This window comes from Mobula hypostoma, chromosome 13 (assembly GCF_963921235.1).
Source record: "Mobula hypostoma chromosome 13, sMobHyp1.1, whole genome shotgun sequence".
NCBI lineage: Eukaryota > Metazoa > Chordata > Chondrichthyes > Myliobatiformes > Myliobatidae > Mobula > Mobula hypostoma.
The window spans coordinates 90,650,717-90,669,802 of NC_086109.1; the positions used below are offsets into that span (position 1 = coordinate 90,650,717).

General features: G+C 43.1%; 1 protein-coding gene across 1 annotated transcript in view; it reads right to left on the minus strand.

Moving 5' to 3' along the window:
* map2k5 (mitogen-activated protein kinase kinase 5) overlaps positions 1 to 19,086 on the minus strand; it is a 327,453-nt gene that overhangs the window by 93,602 nt on the left and 214,765 nt on the right. The window contains exon 16 of the mRNA XM_063066162.1: positions 9,909 to 9,980. Within this exon, the coding sequence (XP_062922232.1) occupies positions 9,909 to 9,980 (72 nt within the window). The remainder of the gene's footprint in view (positions 1 to 9,908; positions 9,981 to 19,086) is intronic.

Below are 19,086 nucleotides of genomic sequence, written 5' to 3' on the forward strand. Positions count from 1 at the left end.
CTCACTTCACCCTGTTTTCTGTCCTTGCTTGTATGGTGGTTTACCTATTTATGCAAGTACTTCTCTGACAATAGATGTGTAACAGCCTAATGTAACATTGTATGGAAATACAAGATAACGCTGATGCAGACGTTTTATACATTTAACAAGGTGCTTTATTAATGCAACAGAGTTAGTCAGTTTTTCAATGTTCGTCGTCGGCGGGGTCATATTGTCCGTGAACTCCCTGTCGGTTGCCTCCATACGCTCCAGTATTTGTTTTTTTTAAGTTTTAAGTCCTTCTGCGCGACAGCCAAGAGCAATTCCTTTAAAGTTTTTCTACTCTGTAACTGGACAAACGTGCACTAAGTATACTGTTTCCTCTTCGCTTGTTTTCTGTGTGTCCTGCGCATGCCCAGTAGGAGGAGATTCGCCCAAATATCTGTCTAATGTGGACGGAGATATTTTGAAAAACGCTTAGTGTGGATGCCTGTCATTTTTACTCGAAACCGGCGTTTTCAAAATTATCCGGCATAGTGTGGACGTAGCCTAAGAGTCTTTCAATTCTTGTTTGGGGGATTTTCGCCCATTCTTCCTTGCAAAAGGCTTCTAGTTCTGCGAGATTCTTGGGCTGTCTTGCATGCACTGCTCTTTTGAGGTCTATCCACAGATTCTCGATGATGTTTAGTTCGGGGGACTGTGAGGGCCATGGCAAAACCTTCAGCTTGCACCTCTTGAGGTAGTCCATCGTGGATTTTGAGGTGTGTTTAGGATCATAAGCCTGTTGTAGAAGCCATCCTCTTTTCATCTTCAGCTTTTTTACAGACGGTAGGATGTTTGCTTCCAGAATTTGCTGGTATTTAATTGAATTCATTCTTCCCTCTACCAGTAAATGTTCCCTGTGCCATTGGCTGCAACACAAGCCCAAAGCATGATCGATCCACCCCCGTGCTTAACAGTTGGAGAGGTGTTCTTTTCAAGAAATTCTGCACCCTTTTTTCTCCAAACATACCTTTGCTCATTGTGGCCAAAATTCAACGTCAGAAATTTGCAAAGGAACATCTAAACAAGGCTGATGCATTTTGGAAACAAATCCTGTGGAATGATGAAGTTAAAATAGAACTTTATGGCCGCAATGAGCAAAGGTATGTTTGGAGAAAAAAGGGTGCAGACACACACACACACACACACACACACACACACACACATTTATTTGATCCATAAAGCTGGACACTTCCAGTGAAATAGTGCACTGGGTATAGCTATGCAGGTTTGACACATTAAGGATTAAGTTTTAGTTTGAGGTTGGACACTGCACGCGAATAACTTGAGGTACTACTACTACGTTGACTCAGGCCTAGGGGGCCGGCGCCGTGCACAATGACAGACTCTCCACTTCTCCCTCTCCCTCATCAGTGTGTTCAGTTCATCTACATTAGCCTTGCCGATGTCTTCTAGCAGCATGTTGACCATAGTCTTGGGAGGGCGCCCAGGGTTCATCCTCCCATGCTTGGGCTCCCATATAATGACTAGGCTGGCAGGTAGCTCAGGGTGGCAGAGACAGTGCCCCGCTAGTTGCAGCCTTCTCGCCTCGATTTTAGTGGTGAGCATCGGTAGTTCATCATAGAGCTCGAGGTAATTCAGGAAAATTAACCAGAATGATTTTAGGACAATGTTTAAATGGCTAGATTGAAGTGTATTTTTCATGTATTGGTTTACTGGTACCAATAAACCAAATAAATTTACTGGCAAACACGATAAAAGCGCAATCCTGATTCTCTTACATATCCATCCTGGGGCATCTTTCATTAAGAAAGTTCCTATGAGCATAGAAGATAAGGACGGCAAGATTCAGGAATCTTGGAAGATAAGAGAGATTGTTGTAAATTCAATTGAAATGAAAATGGACAAGGTACTTTGAGAAATATGCAGGATTCAGGAAAGAACATAAACAAGGAATTAAGGTGGCTAAATGGGGCCATGAAATATCCTTGGTAAGTAGGGAAACTCCAGGACATTATTTCATGTATATGTGAGCAAGAGGGTAGTTAGGAAAAGGATAGATGCACTCAAGAACAAAGGAGAGAATTCATGCCTGGAGCCAGAGGATGTGGGTGAAGTCCTAAATGAGTACTTGACTTAAGTATTCACCACGTAGAAGGACATGGTTGACGAGGAGATCAGGGAGGGTTATGTTGCTATTCGAAGCCATATTAACACTGAGGAAGAGATTTTGGGTGGCATGAAAAACATTGAAGTATATACACCAAGCACTTGATGGAATCTATCCCAAGATATTAAAGGAGAGAAGGCAGGAGATTAATGGGGCCTTGGCAAAGACCGTTGTCTTTTCTTTGGCCACTGATGAGGTCCCAGTACACTGAAAAATAGATCATGCTGTTCCTGTAAGGAAGAACATGAGTGTAATCCCAGAAAATGATAGTCCAGCAAGCCTTACATCAGTGGTAGGGAAATTAGAGAAGGAAAAGGATTTACTAGTATTTGGAGAAACATATATGAAGGATGTTCAACAAGCTTTTGCATGGAGGCGATCCTGTCTCATAAATTTGGTTGAACATAATACAATATGTGCCCTATGGCCCATGATGCTGTGCTGACCTATATAAACCTACCTCACACTCAATCTAACCCTTCCCTCCTAAACAGCCCATTACTGTCCACTTTTCTTCTATCCATGTGCCTATGCAAGAGTTTCTTAAATGTCCCTAATGTATCTGCTCTACCACCAGTCCCGGCAGTGTGCTTCAGGCAAAACTTTTTTGATTAGGTGACAAAGATGAATGAAAGGGGACAGGGCAAAGGATCTTCTTACATGAACTTCAGTAAAACATTTAATCAAGCTGGTCCAGAAGACAGAAAAGCATAATGGGTTTCACACCAAATTGCTAGCAATGTGCCATATCAGTGCTGGCACTTAGTCCCTCCCCTCAAAGTATCAGCATTATCGGGACTCCTGGAGATTGATGTCTGCCCATGTGTAGGAGAGAGTGGGAGGGAGGATGAGAGGGGTGAAAGGGGCTTGCTCTGCTGTTGTTGTTTTGTTGCTTGTTGTAATCTGTTTTGTTGTGTTCTGTGTTGTTCTGCCAAGCGTTGTGAGAATGCTATGCTGGCACCAAAATGTGTGGTGACACTTGCGGGCTGCCCCCAACACATACCTAGGTTGTGTTGGTTGTTAATGCAAATAACACATTTCACTGTATGTTTTGATGTACATGTGATAAATAAATCTGAATCTGAGTCTAGCAGGAGATGCGCAACACTAATAGGGCAAACTCCTGACAGTTTGGACTAATAAAAAGGGTACGATTACTACCTTGGAAATTGGTAGTCAGAAGTTAGCTGCATGGACTAAATTTTGAAGGAAGATGGAAAGCCTGGTTAGCCAGGATTGCATACAATCTCCCTCTCCCACGTGACATCTAGTTAACATGGACTTTTGTTTAAGTATAAGGCTGTTATGCTGCCTGCTCATGTAAATGCCTCAAGGCAAATATAAATCAAAAATAGAAGAGGAAAATAATTTTAAGCATATTTATTCACACATGTAGGACAACTTTTTTTAAATTAGAATGTGAAAGAAAACCTGGATTATTGGCAGATTTGAAGGGACTAATTATTCTCTTCTTGTAATGTGTTTAATTGGCAGGAGGCAGCAAGTTGATAGAATAGTCAGCAATTGTATCCTGATTAATTTGAATTTGTCAGTTTATTTTGAAAGCCTTAACATAAAGTTTTAAAAATAACAAACGATAATTCATGTTTAACCTCCAATCCGATAGTGATTTTGAAATACCAACTTTTAACTGGAGTGTCCCCAGACAACTTTTGTCCATCTAGGAGATACCACTGGCAGGATTGATGAAAGGATTGTTACTGCAGTGTGGTTGACATGATGAATGTATATGGACTTCCATAAATCTCTCTCTACACTCATGACTGTGTGGCTGGACATAGCTCAAACGCCATTTAAAGTATATTCATCTATGACACAACTGCTGTTGGTAGAATCTCAGATGGTGATGGGGAGATGTACAGGAGTGAGACAGGTTGGCTGGTTGCAATAACAACTTTGTGCTCAATGTTAGTAAGACCAAAGAATTAATTGTAGACTTCAGCAAGGGGAAGTTGGGACACCAGTCCTCATCGAGGGGTTAGTAGTGGAAAAGGTGAGTGGCTTGAAGTTCCTGGATGTCAAAGTCTCTGAAGATCTCTCCTGGCCCCAACATATTGATGCAATTACAAAGTACAGCAGTAGTTGTATTTCATTAGGAGTTTGAGGAGACTTGGTACGTCACTGAAGACTAGCAAATTTCTAAAGGTGTACTATGAAGAGCATTGGTCTGACTGGTTGCATTACTGTCTGGTATGGAGACACCAGTGCACAAGATCTGAAAAAGCTCCAGTGGATTGTAAACTCAGCCAGCTCCATCAGGAGCATTAGACTCCCCACATTGAGGGCATCCTCAAGCAATGCCTCAAGAAGGGAGCATCCATCGTTAAGGACCCTCACCATCCAGAACATGCCCTCTCTCATTACCTTCATCAGGAAGGGGGTACAGAAGCCTGAAGACACATACTCAGCTCTTTAGGAACAGCTTGTTTCCCCCGGTATCAGATTTTTGAATGAACAATGAACCCATGAATACTACCTCATTATTTTGCTCTCTTTTTGCACTACTTATTTTTAAAAAATATCTTACTGCAATTTATAGTAATTTTAATGTACTGCATAAATACACTGGATAAAATTCTGGATAATAATAATTCAAGAGATATTAATAATATCTTAATACAACTTCAACAGATAATATGTGGGATATTAAAACTGATCTATTTTTATTCAGTTCTAATCAGTGCTCAATAAGAAACAAAACAATAAAAATTAGAATAGGGAGATATAAGAGAGTGCAGATGCTAGAATCCAGAGAAATTCTGGTTCAGGCAGCATCTTTGGAAGGAAATGAACTTAAGTGGATCAGGCAGCATTTGTGGAAGGAAAGAGACAGAAGACATTTTGGATCAAGAACCTTCATCAGTTCTTTCATAAACCTCAATGAAGGGCCCAACCCAAAACAATGACTTCCCATCTGCCTCCACAGAAGCTGCCTGACTCGCTGAGTTCTTCCAACTTCTTTGTGCGTTGAATGAAAATTAAAAGACATGTTGACTGAAGAGAACTGCAGTATCTCATCAGAATTACACTATCTCAGGGATTCTCAACTGGGAGTCCACAGACCCTTGCTTATTGGTACTGGTCCATGGCATAAAATAAGGTAAAGAACCTCTGCACTATCTGAAAACACAAGACAGAATGTTACATGGTTTAGTCAAGTGAAAATTATAAGTTGTGCGTTCTTTATAATATAGAGAAGATTCCAATACGAAGGGTGATTGATAAGTTTGTGGCCTAAGGTAGACGGAGTCAATTTTAGAAAACCTAGCACATTTATTTTTCAACATAGTCCCCTCCTACATTTACACACTTTGTCCAGCGGTCGTGGAGCATATGGATCTTGGACTTTCAAAAAGTGTCCATAGCAGGAATGATTAATAAGTTCGTGGCCTAAGGTAGAAGGCGATGAGTTATTAACTTCAAACTTAATCACTCAAAGCATTGAACTGCATGTGCATGTAACAAGAGCTGTATAACTCATCTCCTTCTACCTTAGGCCATGAACTTATCGATCACCCCTGCTGTGGACACTTTCTGGAGGTCCAAGATCCGTATGCTCCATGACCACTGGACTAAGTGCGTAAATGTAGGAGCGGACAATGTTGAAAAATAAATGTACTAGGTTTTCCAAAATTGACTCCTTCTACCTTAGGCCATGAACTTATCAATCACCCCTCGTAACTTATACCTGCAAACACCTCCAAATTCAAGCTATACTAAATTGAAAATATGACTTTGTATCCCAGTTTCATTGTCAATGTCCTTGAGATTTTAATATGAAAATTTCTAACTATTTGATACACTATCCACGGTAGGCAATGGCTCAACCAAATTATTCTAATACAAAAAACAAAATTCTAATGCCATTTCCACATAACACTACAAGAATTATAATGTAAAAGAACTAACACCAGAAAGTGTACTAAGCCTGAATATCACAGCAATGTTTCAAGTTTGAGCACATATGTGGAAATTATAATTCGTTAATAAGGGCTTGCCTTAGGATCATAAACAGGCACTTAACATTAATTAGTATTTTAAATAAATGCTTCCTTTAATGTGATTTATGAAGACAAGAAACATGCTAAAACAGACTCGGAAGGTGAACTTCTGGCTATTTTTTGCCTTAGAACTGTAATCAATCTATTAGCCTGACGGACTGTAATTGCCTGATTTAATTTCAGAAGAATATGAATTCTGCTACCAGTGGACAGGAATGTACAAGACAAACTCAAATGGTGCAACTCTACAGAATAAATAAAGCTGATATAAAGATGCTCAGCTTTTTATTGAGTCCTATTAGGGCACCTAAATTACTAATAACCACCATTTTGTGTCAGATGAATGGAACAGTACCACAGATTTACTATGTGCATCACACATGTAAGTATACAGACAAATCAGTGAACTGAAGTGTAGTATTTTTTTTTAACTGAAAGGTTCAATGCCCTACAATAAATTAAAATATTAGAAACAACTGAATTTGAGATACTCTAGAGATACCTGACATTTATGCACAGCAGTTCCAGCGAAGGCTTTAAATGGCTGGCAGACATTGCAAGAAATGCAAAATCCTGGGTAAATTTGATGCAATTTGTTTATTTTCCCTTAAGATTAACATTATGCAGCAGCTGTGAACTACTTTGCAAAATACAAAGCAAGTATTTCTCCAAGATCCATACTTGGCAGTGAATCTTAATTCAGTTCAAACTGAAGAGATCCTTCTCTGCTTAATTGGGATTTACAATAAACAAGGTTTTGAAACTAAATACTCTATGCAACCTCATGCCAAGTTTGATGTCAAAGTTTAGATTCAGACTTTACTCCCTCAGTTTATCCGCTGCCTTTGTTACCTCTAGTCATCCATTCCATAAGATATGGGAGCAAAATCAGGCTATCAGGTGATTCAAACCTGCTCCATCATGTCTGATTTATTATTCCTCTCAACCCTATTTTCCTTCCTTCTCCCCATAACCTTTGACATCCTTACTAATCAAGAACCTATCAACCTCTGCTTTAAATATACCCAATGACTTGGGCTCCACAGCCATCTGTGACAATGAATTGCACAGATTCATCTCTCTCTGGCTAAAGGAATTCCTCCACAGCTCTGTTCTTCTATTCTGGGACCATGCCTCTGGTCCTAGACTCCCCCATTATAGGAAACATCCTCTCTACCTCCACTCTATCTAGGCCTTGCAATATTCAATAGGTTTCAATGAGACCCTTCCTCATTCTTCTAAACTCCAGTGAGTACATGCCCAGAATTATCAACCTGTCCTGATATATTCACCTTTTAATTCCCAGGATAATTTTCGTGAACCTCCTCTGGACCCTCTCCAATGCCAGTAAATCCTTTTGTGGATAAGGGCCAAAAACTGCTACAACACTCCTCTCCATAACTGCAGGCTCATTCAAAATTCCACCGCCGAACTTGCACCAAATTTGACTTCTCCTATATACCGATCTGTCATCACCTTTGATTCAGACTACCATGGTGGTGACGTGAGGAAACTAAAATATGGCCTGGGAGCTGTGCTTAGCCACGTTGTCACAAGTGCAAAGCAAGTAGAGCAGGGAGCTACGCACACAGCCTGTGGTGCACCTGCGCTGATGGAGATCGTGGAGGAGATGTCCTTGCCAATCCAAACTATCTAGGGTCTACAAGTGAGAAAATAGAGGACCCAATTGCATAGGGAGGTATTGAGGCCAAGGTCTTGAAGCTTATTGATTAGCTTTGAGGGGATGATAGTATTGAATGCCAAGATGTAGTCAATAAAGATGACCTTGTTGTCCTGATGTTCCAAGGGTTGAATGAAGAGTCAATAAGATGGCATATGCTGTGGACTTGTACCAGCAAGCAAATTGGAGTTGATCGAAGTCACTTCTCAGGCAGGAATTGATATGCTTCATCACCAACCTCTCAAAATATTTCATCACTGTGGATGTAAGTGCTACTGGATGATAGTCATTGAAGCAGGTTACCATGTTCTTCTCAATCACCGGCATTACTGAAGTCTGCTTGAAGCAGACGGATACCTCAGACTATTGAAGTGAAAGATTAAGGACCTCAGTGAATACTCCAGCCAGTTGATCAGCACAAGTCTTTAGTACTTGGCCAGGTACCCCATCTGGGCTAGATGCTTTTCGTGGGTTCACTCTCCTGAAGGCCACTCGCATGTCGGCTTTAGAGACTAAAATCACAGGATCATTGGGGGCGGTGGGAGTTCATGATGGTTTCTCCATGTTTCCATGTTTTGTTGGTCAAAGTGAGCATAGTGAAGCCCTGCCAGGAACTGTTCATGCGCAAATGTAATTGTTCTGTTATTGTCAGTTACATTTTTAGATTATGAGAACACTCAGTCCTCTTTTATTGTCATTTAGAAATGCATACATGCATTAAGAAATGATACAATGTTTCTCCAGAGTGATATCACAGAAAACAGGACAAACCAAAGACTAACACTGACAGAACCACATAATTATAACATATAGTTACAGCAGTGCAAAGCAATACCATAATTTGATGAAGAACAAACCACGGACACGGTAAATAAAGTCTCAAAAGTCCCCGAGTCGATCGACTAGCAGGCGGCAAAAGGGAGAAACTCCCTGCCATAAACCTCCAGGCACCGTCAACTTGCCGATGCTTTGGAAGCAGCCGACCACAGCCGACACTGAGTCCATCCATCCGAAAACGTCGAGCTTCTGACCAGCCTCTCCGATACAGCCTCCTGAGCGCCATTCTCTGCCGAGCATCTTTGACCTCACCCTGGCCGCTGAAACATGCAAAGCCGAGGATTTCAGGGCCTTCTGCTCCGGAGATTCCAGTTACCACAGAGTAGCAGCGGCAGCGAAGCGGGCATTTCAGAAGTTTCCAGATGTTCCTCCGTACTCTCACGTCCGTCTCCATCAAATCAGAATTGTGCACAGTCCCCTACTTGACAGATAACAGACATCACCACCGAAGTGGCTGCGCACGCTACCTCTTTTCCACTATTAAGAAACACCTTCAACCAAAGTTTTGGTCATTTGCACAAAAATAGTCACAGAACACCAGCACAGAAACAGGCCATTCAGCTCATCTAGTCCATGCTTCAATTTATTGTTTGATATTGAACTTGCAAAGCTCTTTGGGACTCTTTGATAAGCCATAGGTAGTTAATTATGCAATAAAAGTTGCTCCATTACATAATAAAATGAAATAATGAACCTGCATTTATTTAATATCTTAGCCCATTTCTTAAGGTTTTCCAAAATAGTGCACATACAACAAAACCTCATAATGCCACACAGGAGGTTCAACATGAATGCTGGCTTTTGAGCTTGTCTAGATAGTATTGGAATAAGAAGCCGTAAGATTCCAACCCTGTCCATGGGTTAAGTGCAGAGAAAAATCAAGAACTTTCTATAGTATTCACTCATATACCGGAGGTGGATGAAAAGCACAGAACTAATCTAACCTGTGCTCAGGCACCTACTAGTAGACTGGCTACTTTGTCATTTTTCATGTAAGGCTTTGTTCTGTAATAGGGAACAATTTCACAACACACTCATGTGTCCTGTGATTTACCGAGGTAAACCATACTTACTCACAGCCTCCATCAGTGCTGCTCAGCCAAGGTCCAGCTGATAACAATTGTGCAGTTTAAAGGCAGGATAGGAAATGGTGTGAATAAAAGGAATAGAACAGCCTGGTTCTTAGATGTACCAGATAAACACACATTTCACCTACCTCCATAAATGAGATCCCAAAACTCCACACATCTGAATGTATTCCGTACTGTTCACCCGCTATTCTTTCTGGCTATAAGTGAATATAATAAAACAGTTTAAGAATTACATATCTGAACCATGATCAAAAATCTAACTAAATTGATTTTATGTATTTCCATTTCATTTAAATATACACCCTGTGGTCACTTTATTCGGTACAAGGCTTGTTAATGCAAATATCTAATCAGCCAATCATGTGGCAGCAACTCAATGCATAAAAGCATGCAGACATAGTCAAGAGGTTCAGTTGTCGTTTAGACCAAATATCAGTATGTGGAAGAATTGTGATCTAAGTGACTTTGATTGTAGAATGATTGTTAGTGCTAGACAGGATGGTTTAAATATCTCAGGATTGCTGATCTGGGATTTTCACACACAAATTTCTAGAGTTTACAGAGAACGGTGTGAAAAACAAAAAACAAGCAGTGAACAGCAGTTCTGTGAGTGAAATCATCTTGTTAATGAGTGGTCAGAGGAGAATGGCCAGACTGGTTCAAGCTCACAGGAAGACAAAAGTAACTCAAATAACCATGCGTTACCACAGTGGTGTGCAATGGAGCATCTCTGAACACTCAAGAAATTGAATCCTAAAGTGGATGCGCTATAGCAGCACAAAACCACCAACAAACATTCAAAGGGCAATTAATTAGGTTTAGGAGGTACCTAATAAAGTGGCCACAGAGTACATCAATTCTCCTATTTAATAAAGAAAGCATGACCACACAAATTGAGTTTGCTTCATGAGAAAAATCAAGGAGACCACACACTTACAGTCTCCACCAAAGCTGCTGTAATCCCAAGCACAGTGGCAGATGAAAGAATACTTTTGATTTTACCCTTTCAGGAGGTACCACAGAACTGTGCCCCATTATGCTGCAGAGGTAACAATAATCAGGAACTTACATGGCATTCAACTAAAACTACCACATTAAATTCTGAATGCAGTTCATCTAGGAAAATGAATGTGGAACTCAAAATATAATACAAATGTTACCAGTGAAGATTTTGAAAACTTGGATTAAGATCGGCTTCATTTACCGTGCCTTGTAGAAGTCTTCAGCCCCAAACCCTTTGTTCATATAAATGACCATAAGACATAGGAGCAGAATTAGGCCATATGGCCCATCAAGACTGATCTGCCATTTCATCATGGCTGATCCATTTTCCCTCTCAGTTCCAATCTCCTGTCTTGCCCTCGTATCCTTTCATACCCTGACCAATCAAGAATCCATCAAGCAACACACATCAAAGTTGCTGGTGAACGCAGCAGGCCAGGCAGCATCTCTAGGAAGAGGTACAGCCGCCGTTTCAGGCCGAAACCCTTCGTCAGGACTAACTGAAGGAAGAGTTAGTAAGAGATTTGAAAGTGGGAGAGGGAGGGGGAGATCCAAAATGATAGGAGAAGACAGAAGGGGGAGGAATGGAGCCAAGAGCTGGACAGGTGATTGGCAAAGGGGATATGAGAGGATCATGGGACAGGAGGCCCGAGGAGAAAGACAAGTTGGGGGGGGAACCCAGAGGATGGGCAAGGGGTATAGTCAGAGGGACAGAGGGAGAAAAAGGAGAGTGAGAGAAAGAATGTGTGTATAAAAATAAATAACGGATGGGGTACGAGGGGGAGGTGGGGCATTAGCGGAAGTTAGAAAAGTCAATGTTCATGCCATCAGGTTGGAGGCTACCCAGACGGAATATAAGGTGTTGTTCCTCCAACCTGAGTGTGGCTTCGTCTTTATAGTAGAGGAGGCCGTGGATAGACATGTCAGAATGGGAGTGGAATGTGGAATTAAAATGTGTGGCCACCGGGAGATCCTGCTTTCTCTGGCGGACAGAGCGTAGGTGTTCAGCAAAGCGGTCTCCCAGTCTGCATCGGGTCTCACCAATATATAGAAGGCCACATCGGGAGCACCAGACGCAGTATATCACCCCAGCCGACTCACAGGTGAAGTGTTGCCTCACCTGGAAGGACTGTCTGGGGCCCTGAATGATGGTAAGGGAGGAAGTGTAAGGGCATGTGTAGTACTTGTTCCGCTTACAAGGATAAGTGCCAGGAGCAGTGGGGAGGGATTGGGGGGGGGGACGAATGGACAAGGGAGTCGTGTAGGGAGCGATCCCTGTGGAAAGCGGGGGGGGGGAGGGGAAGATGTGCTTAGTGGTGGGATCCCGTTGGAGGTGGCGGAAGTTACGGAGAATAATATGTTGGACCCGGAGGCTGGTGGGGTGGTAGGTGAGGACCAGGGGAACCCTATTCCTGGTGGGGTGGCGGGAGGATGGAGTGAGAGCAGATGTGCGTGAAATGGGGGAGATGCGTTTGACAGCAAAGTTGATGGTGGAGGAAGGGAAGCCCCTTTCTTTGAAAAAGGAGGACATCTCCCTCGTCCTGGAATGAAAAGCCTCATCCTGAGAGCAGATGCAGCGGAGATGGAGGAATTGCGAGAAGGGGATGGCATTTTTGCAAGAGACAGGGTGAGAAGAGGAATAGTCCAGATAGCTGTGAGAGTCAGTAGCCTTAAATATGCATAAGGACTTGGCCTGCTCATCTGCCTGTGGCAACACATATTCCACAGATTCACTACTCTCTGACTAAAAAAGTTCCTCATCTCCATTCTAAAAGGGCGTCACTCTATTCTGAGGTGGTGTTCTCTCATCTTAGACACTCCCACCACAGGAAACATCCTCTCCACATTCTCTTTATCAAGGCCTTTCATCATTCGATAGGTTTCAATGAGGTCACTCACTGTTCTTCTGAATTCCAGTGAATACAGGCCCAGAGCCATCAGATGCTTTTCATATGACAAGTTGTTTAATCCTGGAATCATTTTTGTGAACCTCCTTACAAAACTCCCCAGTTTCAGCAGATCCTTTCTAAGATAGTCACACCTAGGTTGCCGGAAGCAGGTCGTTGGGTGACAGTCAGAGGGGGGAAAGCGAAGGTCAGTAGACAGGTAGTGCAGAGCACCTCTGTAGCCATTCCCCTGAATAATAAGTATAGTGTCCCAGATACTGTTGGCGGGGATGACCGACCAGGGATAAGTCATGGTGGCAGGGCCTCCGGCACTGATTCTGACCCTGTGATCCAGAAGGGTGGGATGGAGAAGAGGAGAGTTGTCGTCATTGGGGACTCCATAGTCAGGGGAGCAGACAGGACATTTTGTGGATGTGAGAAGGACACCCGCATGGTTTGTTGCCTCCCGGGTGCCAGGGTCCAGGATGTGAAAAAGACTAAGGAGCTGGTGGTAGACCTGAGGAGAACTAAGGTACCGGTGACCCCTGTTTCCATCCAGGGGGTCAGTGTGGACATGGTGGAGGATTACAAATACCTGGGGATACGAATTGACAATAAACTGGACTGGTCAAAGAACACTGAGGCTGTCTACAAGAAGGGTCAGAGCCGTCTCTATTTCCTGAGGAGACTGAGGTCCTTTAACATCTGCCAGACGAGGCTGAGGATGTTCTACGAGTCTGTGGTGGCCATTGCGATCATGTTTGCTGTTGTGTGCTGGAGCAGCAGGCTGAGGGTAGCAGACACCAACAGAATCAACAAACTCATTCGTAAGGCCAGTGATGTGGGGATGGAACTGGATTCTCTGACGGTGGTGTCTGAAAAAGGGATTTTGTCCAAGTTGCATGCCATCTTGGACAATGTCTCCCATCCACTACATAATGTACTGGTTGGGCACAGGAGTACATTCAGCCGGAGAGGCATTCCACCGAGATGCAACACAGAGCGTCATAGCTAGTCATTCCTGCCTGTGGCCATCAAACTTTACAACTCCTCCCTTGGAGGGTCAGGCACCCTGAGCCAATAGGCTGGTCCTGGACTTATTTCATGGCATAATTTACATATTACTATTTAATTATTTATGGTTTTATTACTATTTATTATTTATGATGCAACTGTAATGAAAACCAATTTCCCCCAGGATCAATAAAGTATGACTATGTCTCTGACCGGGTGCACGACATCCTGGTACGACAGGGAAAGCAACCAGAAGTCCTGATACATGTTGGTACCAACGACATAGGCAGGAAGAGGGATGAGGTCCTGAAGTGTGAGTTTCGGGAACTAGGCAGAAGGCTGAAGAACAGGACCTCAAGGGTGGGGTTCTCAGGATTGCTGCCAGTGCTATGTGATAGTGATGGTAAGAATCAGAGGAGATGGCAGTTGAATGCGTGGCTGAGGAGTTGGTGCAGGAAGCAATGTTTTAGATTTTTGGATCATTGCGACCTCTTCTGGGGAAGGTGGGACCTATACGGACAGGATGGGTTGCATCTGAACTCGAGGGGGAGCAATATCCTTGCAGGTAGGTTTGCTAGCATGGTTCAGGAGGTTTTAAATTAATTTGCAAGGGGATGGGACCCGGAGCGATAGAGCAGTGGAAGAAGTACATGGAGTAAAACCAGATCTAACACATAAATAGGCTTTGGGGAAAGAGAAGTAGAATAAAGAGTGTAAAGGTAGTCAGGTAGAAGGGCTAAAGTGCAAGTACTTCAGTGCAAGAAGCATCAGGAATAAAGGTGATGAACTGAGCTTGGATACATACATGGAATTATGATGTAGTGGCCATTACAGAGACTTGGCTGGCACCAGGGCAGGAATGGATTCTCAATATTCCTGGATTTCAGTGCTTTAAAAGGGATAGAGAAGGGGGGAAAAGGGGAGGAAGAATGGCATTACTGGTCAGGGATACTATCACAGTTACAGAAAGGGTGGGTAATGTAGCAGGATCCTCTTTTGAGTCAGTATGGGTGGAAGTCAGGAACAGGAAGGGAGCAGTTAATCTATTGGGAGTATTCTATAGGCCCCCTAGTAGCAGCAGAGATACTGAAGAGCAGACTGGGAGGCAGATTTTGGAAAGGTGCAAAAATAACAGGTATATGGAGGAATTTAAGGTGAGGGGTTATATGGGAGGCAGGGTTTGAGGGTTGGCACAACAATGTGGGCCAAAGGGCCCGTACTATGCTGTACTATTCTATGTTCTATGTATAACAGGGTTGTTATCATGGGTGACTTTAACTTCCCTAATATTGATTGACACCTGATTAGTTCCAATGATTTAGACGGGCCAGAGTTTGTTAAGTGTGTCCAGGATGGATTCCTGTCACAGTATGTTGACAGGCCGACTAGGGGGAATGCCATATTAGATCTAGTATTGGGTAACGAACCGGGTCAGATCACAGATCTCTCAGTGGGTGAGCATCTGGGGGACAGTGACCACCGCTCCCTGGCCTTTAGCATTATCATGGAAAAGTATAGAATCAGAGAGGACAGGAAAATTTTTAATTGGGGAAGGGCAAATTATGAGGCTATAAGGCTAGAACTTGCAGGTATGAATTGGAATGATGTTTTTGCAGGGAAATGTACTATGGGACATGTGGTCCATGTTTAGGGATAAATTTGTCCCGGTGAGGAAGATAAAGAATGGTAGGGTGAAGGAACCATGGGTGACATGTGAGGTGGAAAATCTAGTCAGGTGGAAGGAGGCAGCATACATGAGGTTTAGGAAGCAAGGATCAGATGGGTCTATTGAGGAATATAGGGTGGCAAGAAAGGAGCTTAAGAAGGGGATGAAGAGAGCAAGAAGGGGGCATGAGAAGGCCTTGGTGAGTAGGGGAAAGGAAATCCCCAAGGCATTCTTCAATTATGTTACGAACAAAAGGATGACAGGAGTGAAGGAAAGACCAATTAGAGATAAAGGTGGGAAGATGTGCCTGGAGGCTGTGGAAGTGAGCGAGGTCCTCAATGAATACTTCTCTTCGGTATTCATCAATGAGAGGGAACTTGATGACGGTGAGGAGGTGTTGGAGTTGTTAAAATATATTAGGACAGGTAAGTCCCCAGGGCCTGACAGAATATTTCCCAGGCTGCTTTACGAGGCGAGGGAAGAGATTGCTGAGCCTCTGGCTAGGATCTTTACGTCCTCGTTGTCCACGGGAATGGTACCGGAGGATTGGAGGGAGACGAATGTTGTCCCCTTGTTCAAAAAAGGTAGTAGGGATAATCCGGGTAATTATAGACCAGTGAGCCTTACGTCTGTGGTGGGAAAGCTTTTGGAAATGATTCTTAGAGATAGGATCTATGGGCATTCAGAGAATCATGGTCTGATCAGGGACAGTCAGCATGGCTTTGTGAAGGGCAGATTGTGTCTAACAAGCCTGATAGAGTTCTTTGAGGAGGTGACCAGGCATATAGATGAGGGTAGTGCAGTGGATGTGATCTATATGCATTTTAGTAAGGCATTTGACAAAGTTCCACACGATAGGCTTATTCAGAAAGTCAGAAGGCATGGGATCCAGGGAAGTTTAGCCAGGTGGATTCAGAAATGGCGTGCCTGCAGAAAGCACAGGGTCTTGGTGGAGGAAGAACATTTGGATGGGAGGGTTGTGACTAGTGGTGTCCCACAAGGATCGGTTCTGAGACCTCTACTTTCCATGATTTTTATTAACGACCTGGATGTGGGGGTAGAAGGGTGGGTTGGCAAGTTTGCAGACGATACAAAGGTTGGTGATGTTGTGGATAGTGCAAAGGATTGTTGAAGATTGCAGAGAGACATAGACAGGATGCAGAAGTGGGCTGAGAAGTAGCAGATGGATTTCAACCCAGAGAAGTGTGAGGTGGTACACTTTGGAAGGACGAACTCCAAGGCCGAGTACAAAGTAAGTGGCAAGATACTTGGTAGAGTGGAGGAGCAGAGGAATCTGGGGGTAAATGTCCACAGATCCCTGAAAGTTGCCTCACAGGTAGATAGGGTAGTTAAGGAAGCTTATGGGGTGTTAGCTTTCATAAGTCGAGGGATAGAGTTTAAGAGTTGCGAGGTAATGATGCAGCTCTATAAAACTCTGGTTAGGCCACACTTGGAGTACTGTGTCCAGTTCTGGTCGCCTCACTATAGGAAGGATGTGGAAGCATTGGAAAGGGTACAGAGGAGATTTACCAGGATGCTGCCTGGTTCAGAGAGTATGCATTATGATCAGAGATTAAGGGAGCTAGGGCTTTACTCTTTGGAGAGAGGGAGGATGAGAGGAAACATGATAGAGGTATACAAGATATTAAGAGGAATAGATAGAGTGGACAGCCAGCGCCTCTTCCCCAGGGCACCACTGCTCAATACAAGAAGAGATAGCTTTAAGGTAAAGGGTGGGAAGTTCAAGGGGGATATTAGAGGAAGGTTTTTACTCAGAGTGTGGTTGGTGCGTGGAATGCACTGCCTGAGTCAGTGGTGGAGGCAGATACACTAGTGAAATTTAAGAGACTACTAGACAGGTCTGGAGGAACTTAAGGTGGGGGATTATATGGGAGGCAGGGTTTGAGGGTCGGCACAACATTGTGGACCGAAGGACCTGTACGGTGTTGTACCATACTATTCTATGTTCTATATCAGACACAAAACTGCTCACAACACTCCAAGTGAGGCCTCACCAGTGCTTTATAAAATCTTAATATTACATCCTTGCTTTAATACTCTAGTTCTCTTGAAATGAATGCTAACATCACATTTGCCTTCCTCACCAGAGTCAACTTGCAAATTAACCTTTAGGGAATCATGCACAAAGACTCCCAATTCCCTTTGCGCCTCAGATTTTTGTATTTTCTCTCCATTTAGAAAATAGTCAACCCTTTCATTTCTTCTACCAAAGTACATGACCATACACTTCCCAACACTGTATTCCATCTTCCACTCCTTTGCCCATTCTCCAAATTTGTCAAAGTCCTTCTGTAGCCTATTTCCTCTAAACTACCTGTCCCTCCACTTGTCATCATATCGTCTGCTAACTTTGCAACAAAACCATCAATTTCATCATCCAGATCACTGACATATAATGTAAAAAGAATCAGTCCCAACACACCTCCTTATGGAACACTACTAACCAGCAGCAGCCACCAGAATAGTCTCCCTTTATTCCCATTCTTAGCCTTCTGCCAACCAGCCATTGCTTTATCCATGTTAGAATCTTTCCTGTAATACCACGGGCTCGTAGCAGCCTCATGTGTGGCACCCTATCAAAGATCTTCTGAAACTCCAAGTACACAACATCAACTGATTCTCCTTTGTCTATCCTGCTTGTTATTTCTTCAAAGAATTCCAACAGGTTTGTATGGCAATATTTTCCCTTGAGGAAACCATACTGACTACGGCCTATTTTATCACGTGTCTTCAGGTACCTCAAAACCACATCGCTATCAATTGACTCCAATATATTCCCAAACACTGAGGTCAGACTACACGAGGACCTTTCTTCTGCCTCTCTCTCTTCTTGAAGAGTGGAATGACATTTGCAATTTTCCAGTCTTGCAGAATCTAGTGATTTTTGAAAGATCATTACTAAAGCCTCCACAATCTCTTCAGCCACCTCCTTCAGGACCCTGGGGTGTTCACCACCTAGTCCAGGTGACTTATCTATCATCAGACTTTTCTATTTCCCAAGAACCTTCTCCTAGTAATGGTAACTTCACACACTAGATGACTCCGAACACCTGGAACTTCCACCATAATGCTAATGTCTTTCACAGTGCAAAATACTTACTCAGTTCGTCCACCATTACTACCTCTCCAGCATCGTTTTCTAGTGGCCCGATATCCACTCTTGCCTCTCTTTTATATTTTATGTATCTGAAGAAACTTTTGGTATCTTCTTTAATATTATTGCCCAATCCGCTTACTTCCCGCTAATTTTTGCTGTATTATATCCCCTCCCCTTGGCTTAAGCCCAAAAACAGGGACAACTGTAAAGCATGAAAAGCTAAAAATTCAAAAACTGAAATGTCAGCAGTTCAAAAGGATTCATCTCCCTTTGCTCAGTACTTAGTTGAACCATATCCTGCAGCAATTACAGCCTTTTTGGATATCTTTGCACAACATGATGGAGCAAAATTTGCTCATTTCTCCTTGCAAGATTGCTCAAGCTGTGCCAGGTTAGTTGGGGAACAGTGGTGGACAGCAATCCCAAAGTCTTTCCAGAGATGCTCAATTGGGCTAAAGTCAAGACTCTGACTGGGCCACTTAAGGACATCAACTTTCTTCATTTGAAGCCACTCCATGGTTGCTCTAGCAGTGTGCTTTGAACCACTCTCCTGCTGAAAGATGAACTTCCTCCTTAGTTTAAGCTTTCTGGCAGAGGCTACAGGTTTTTAACCAGGA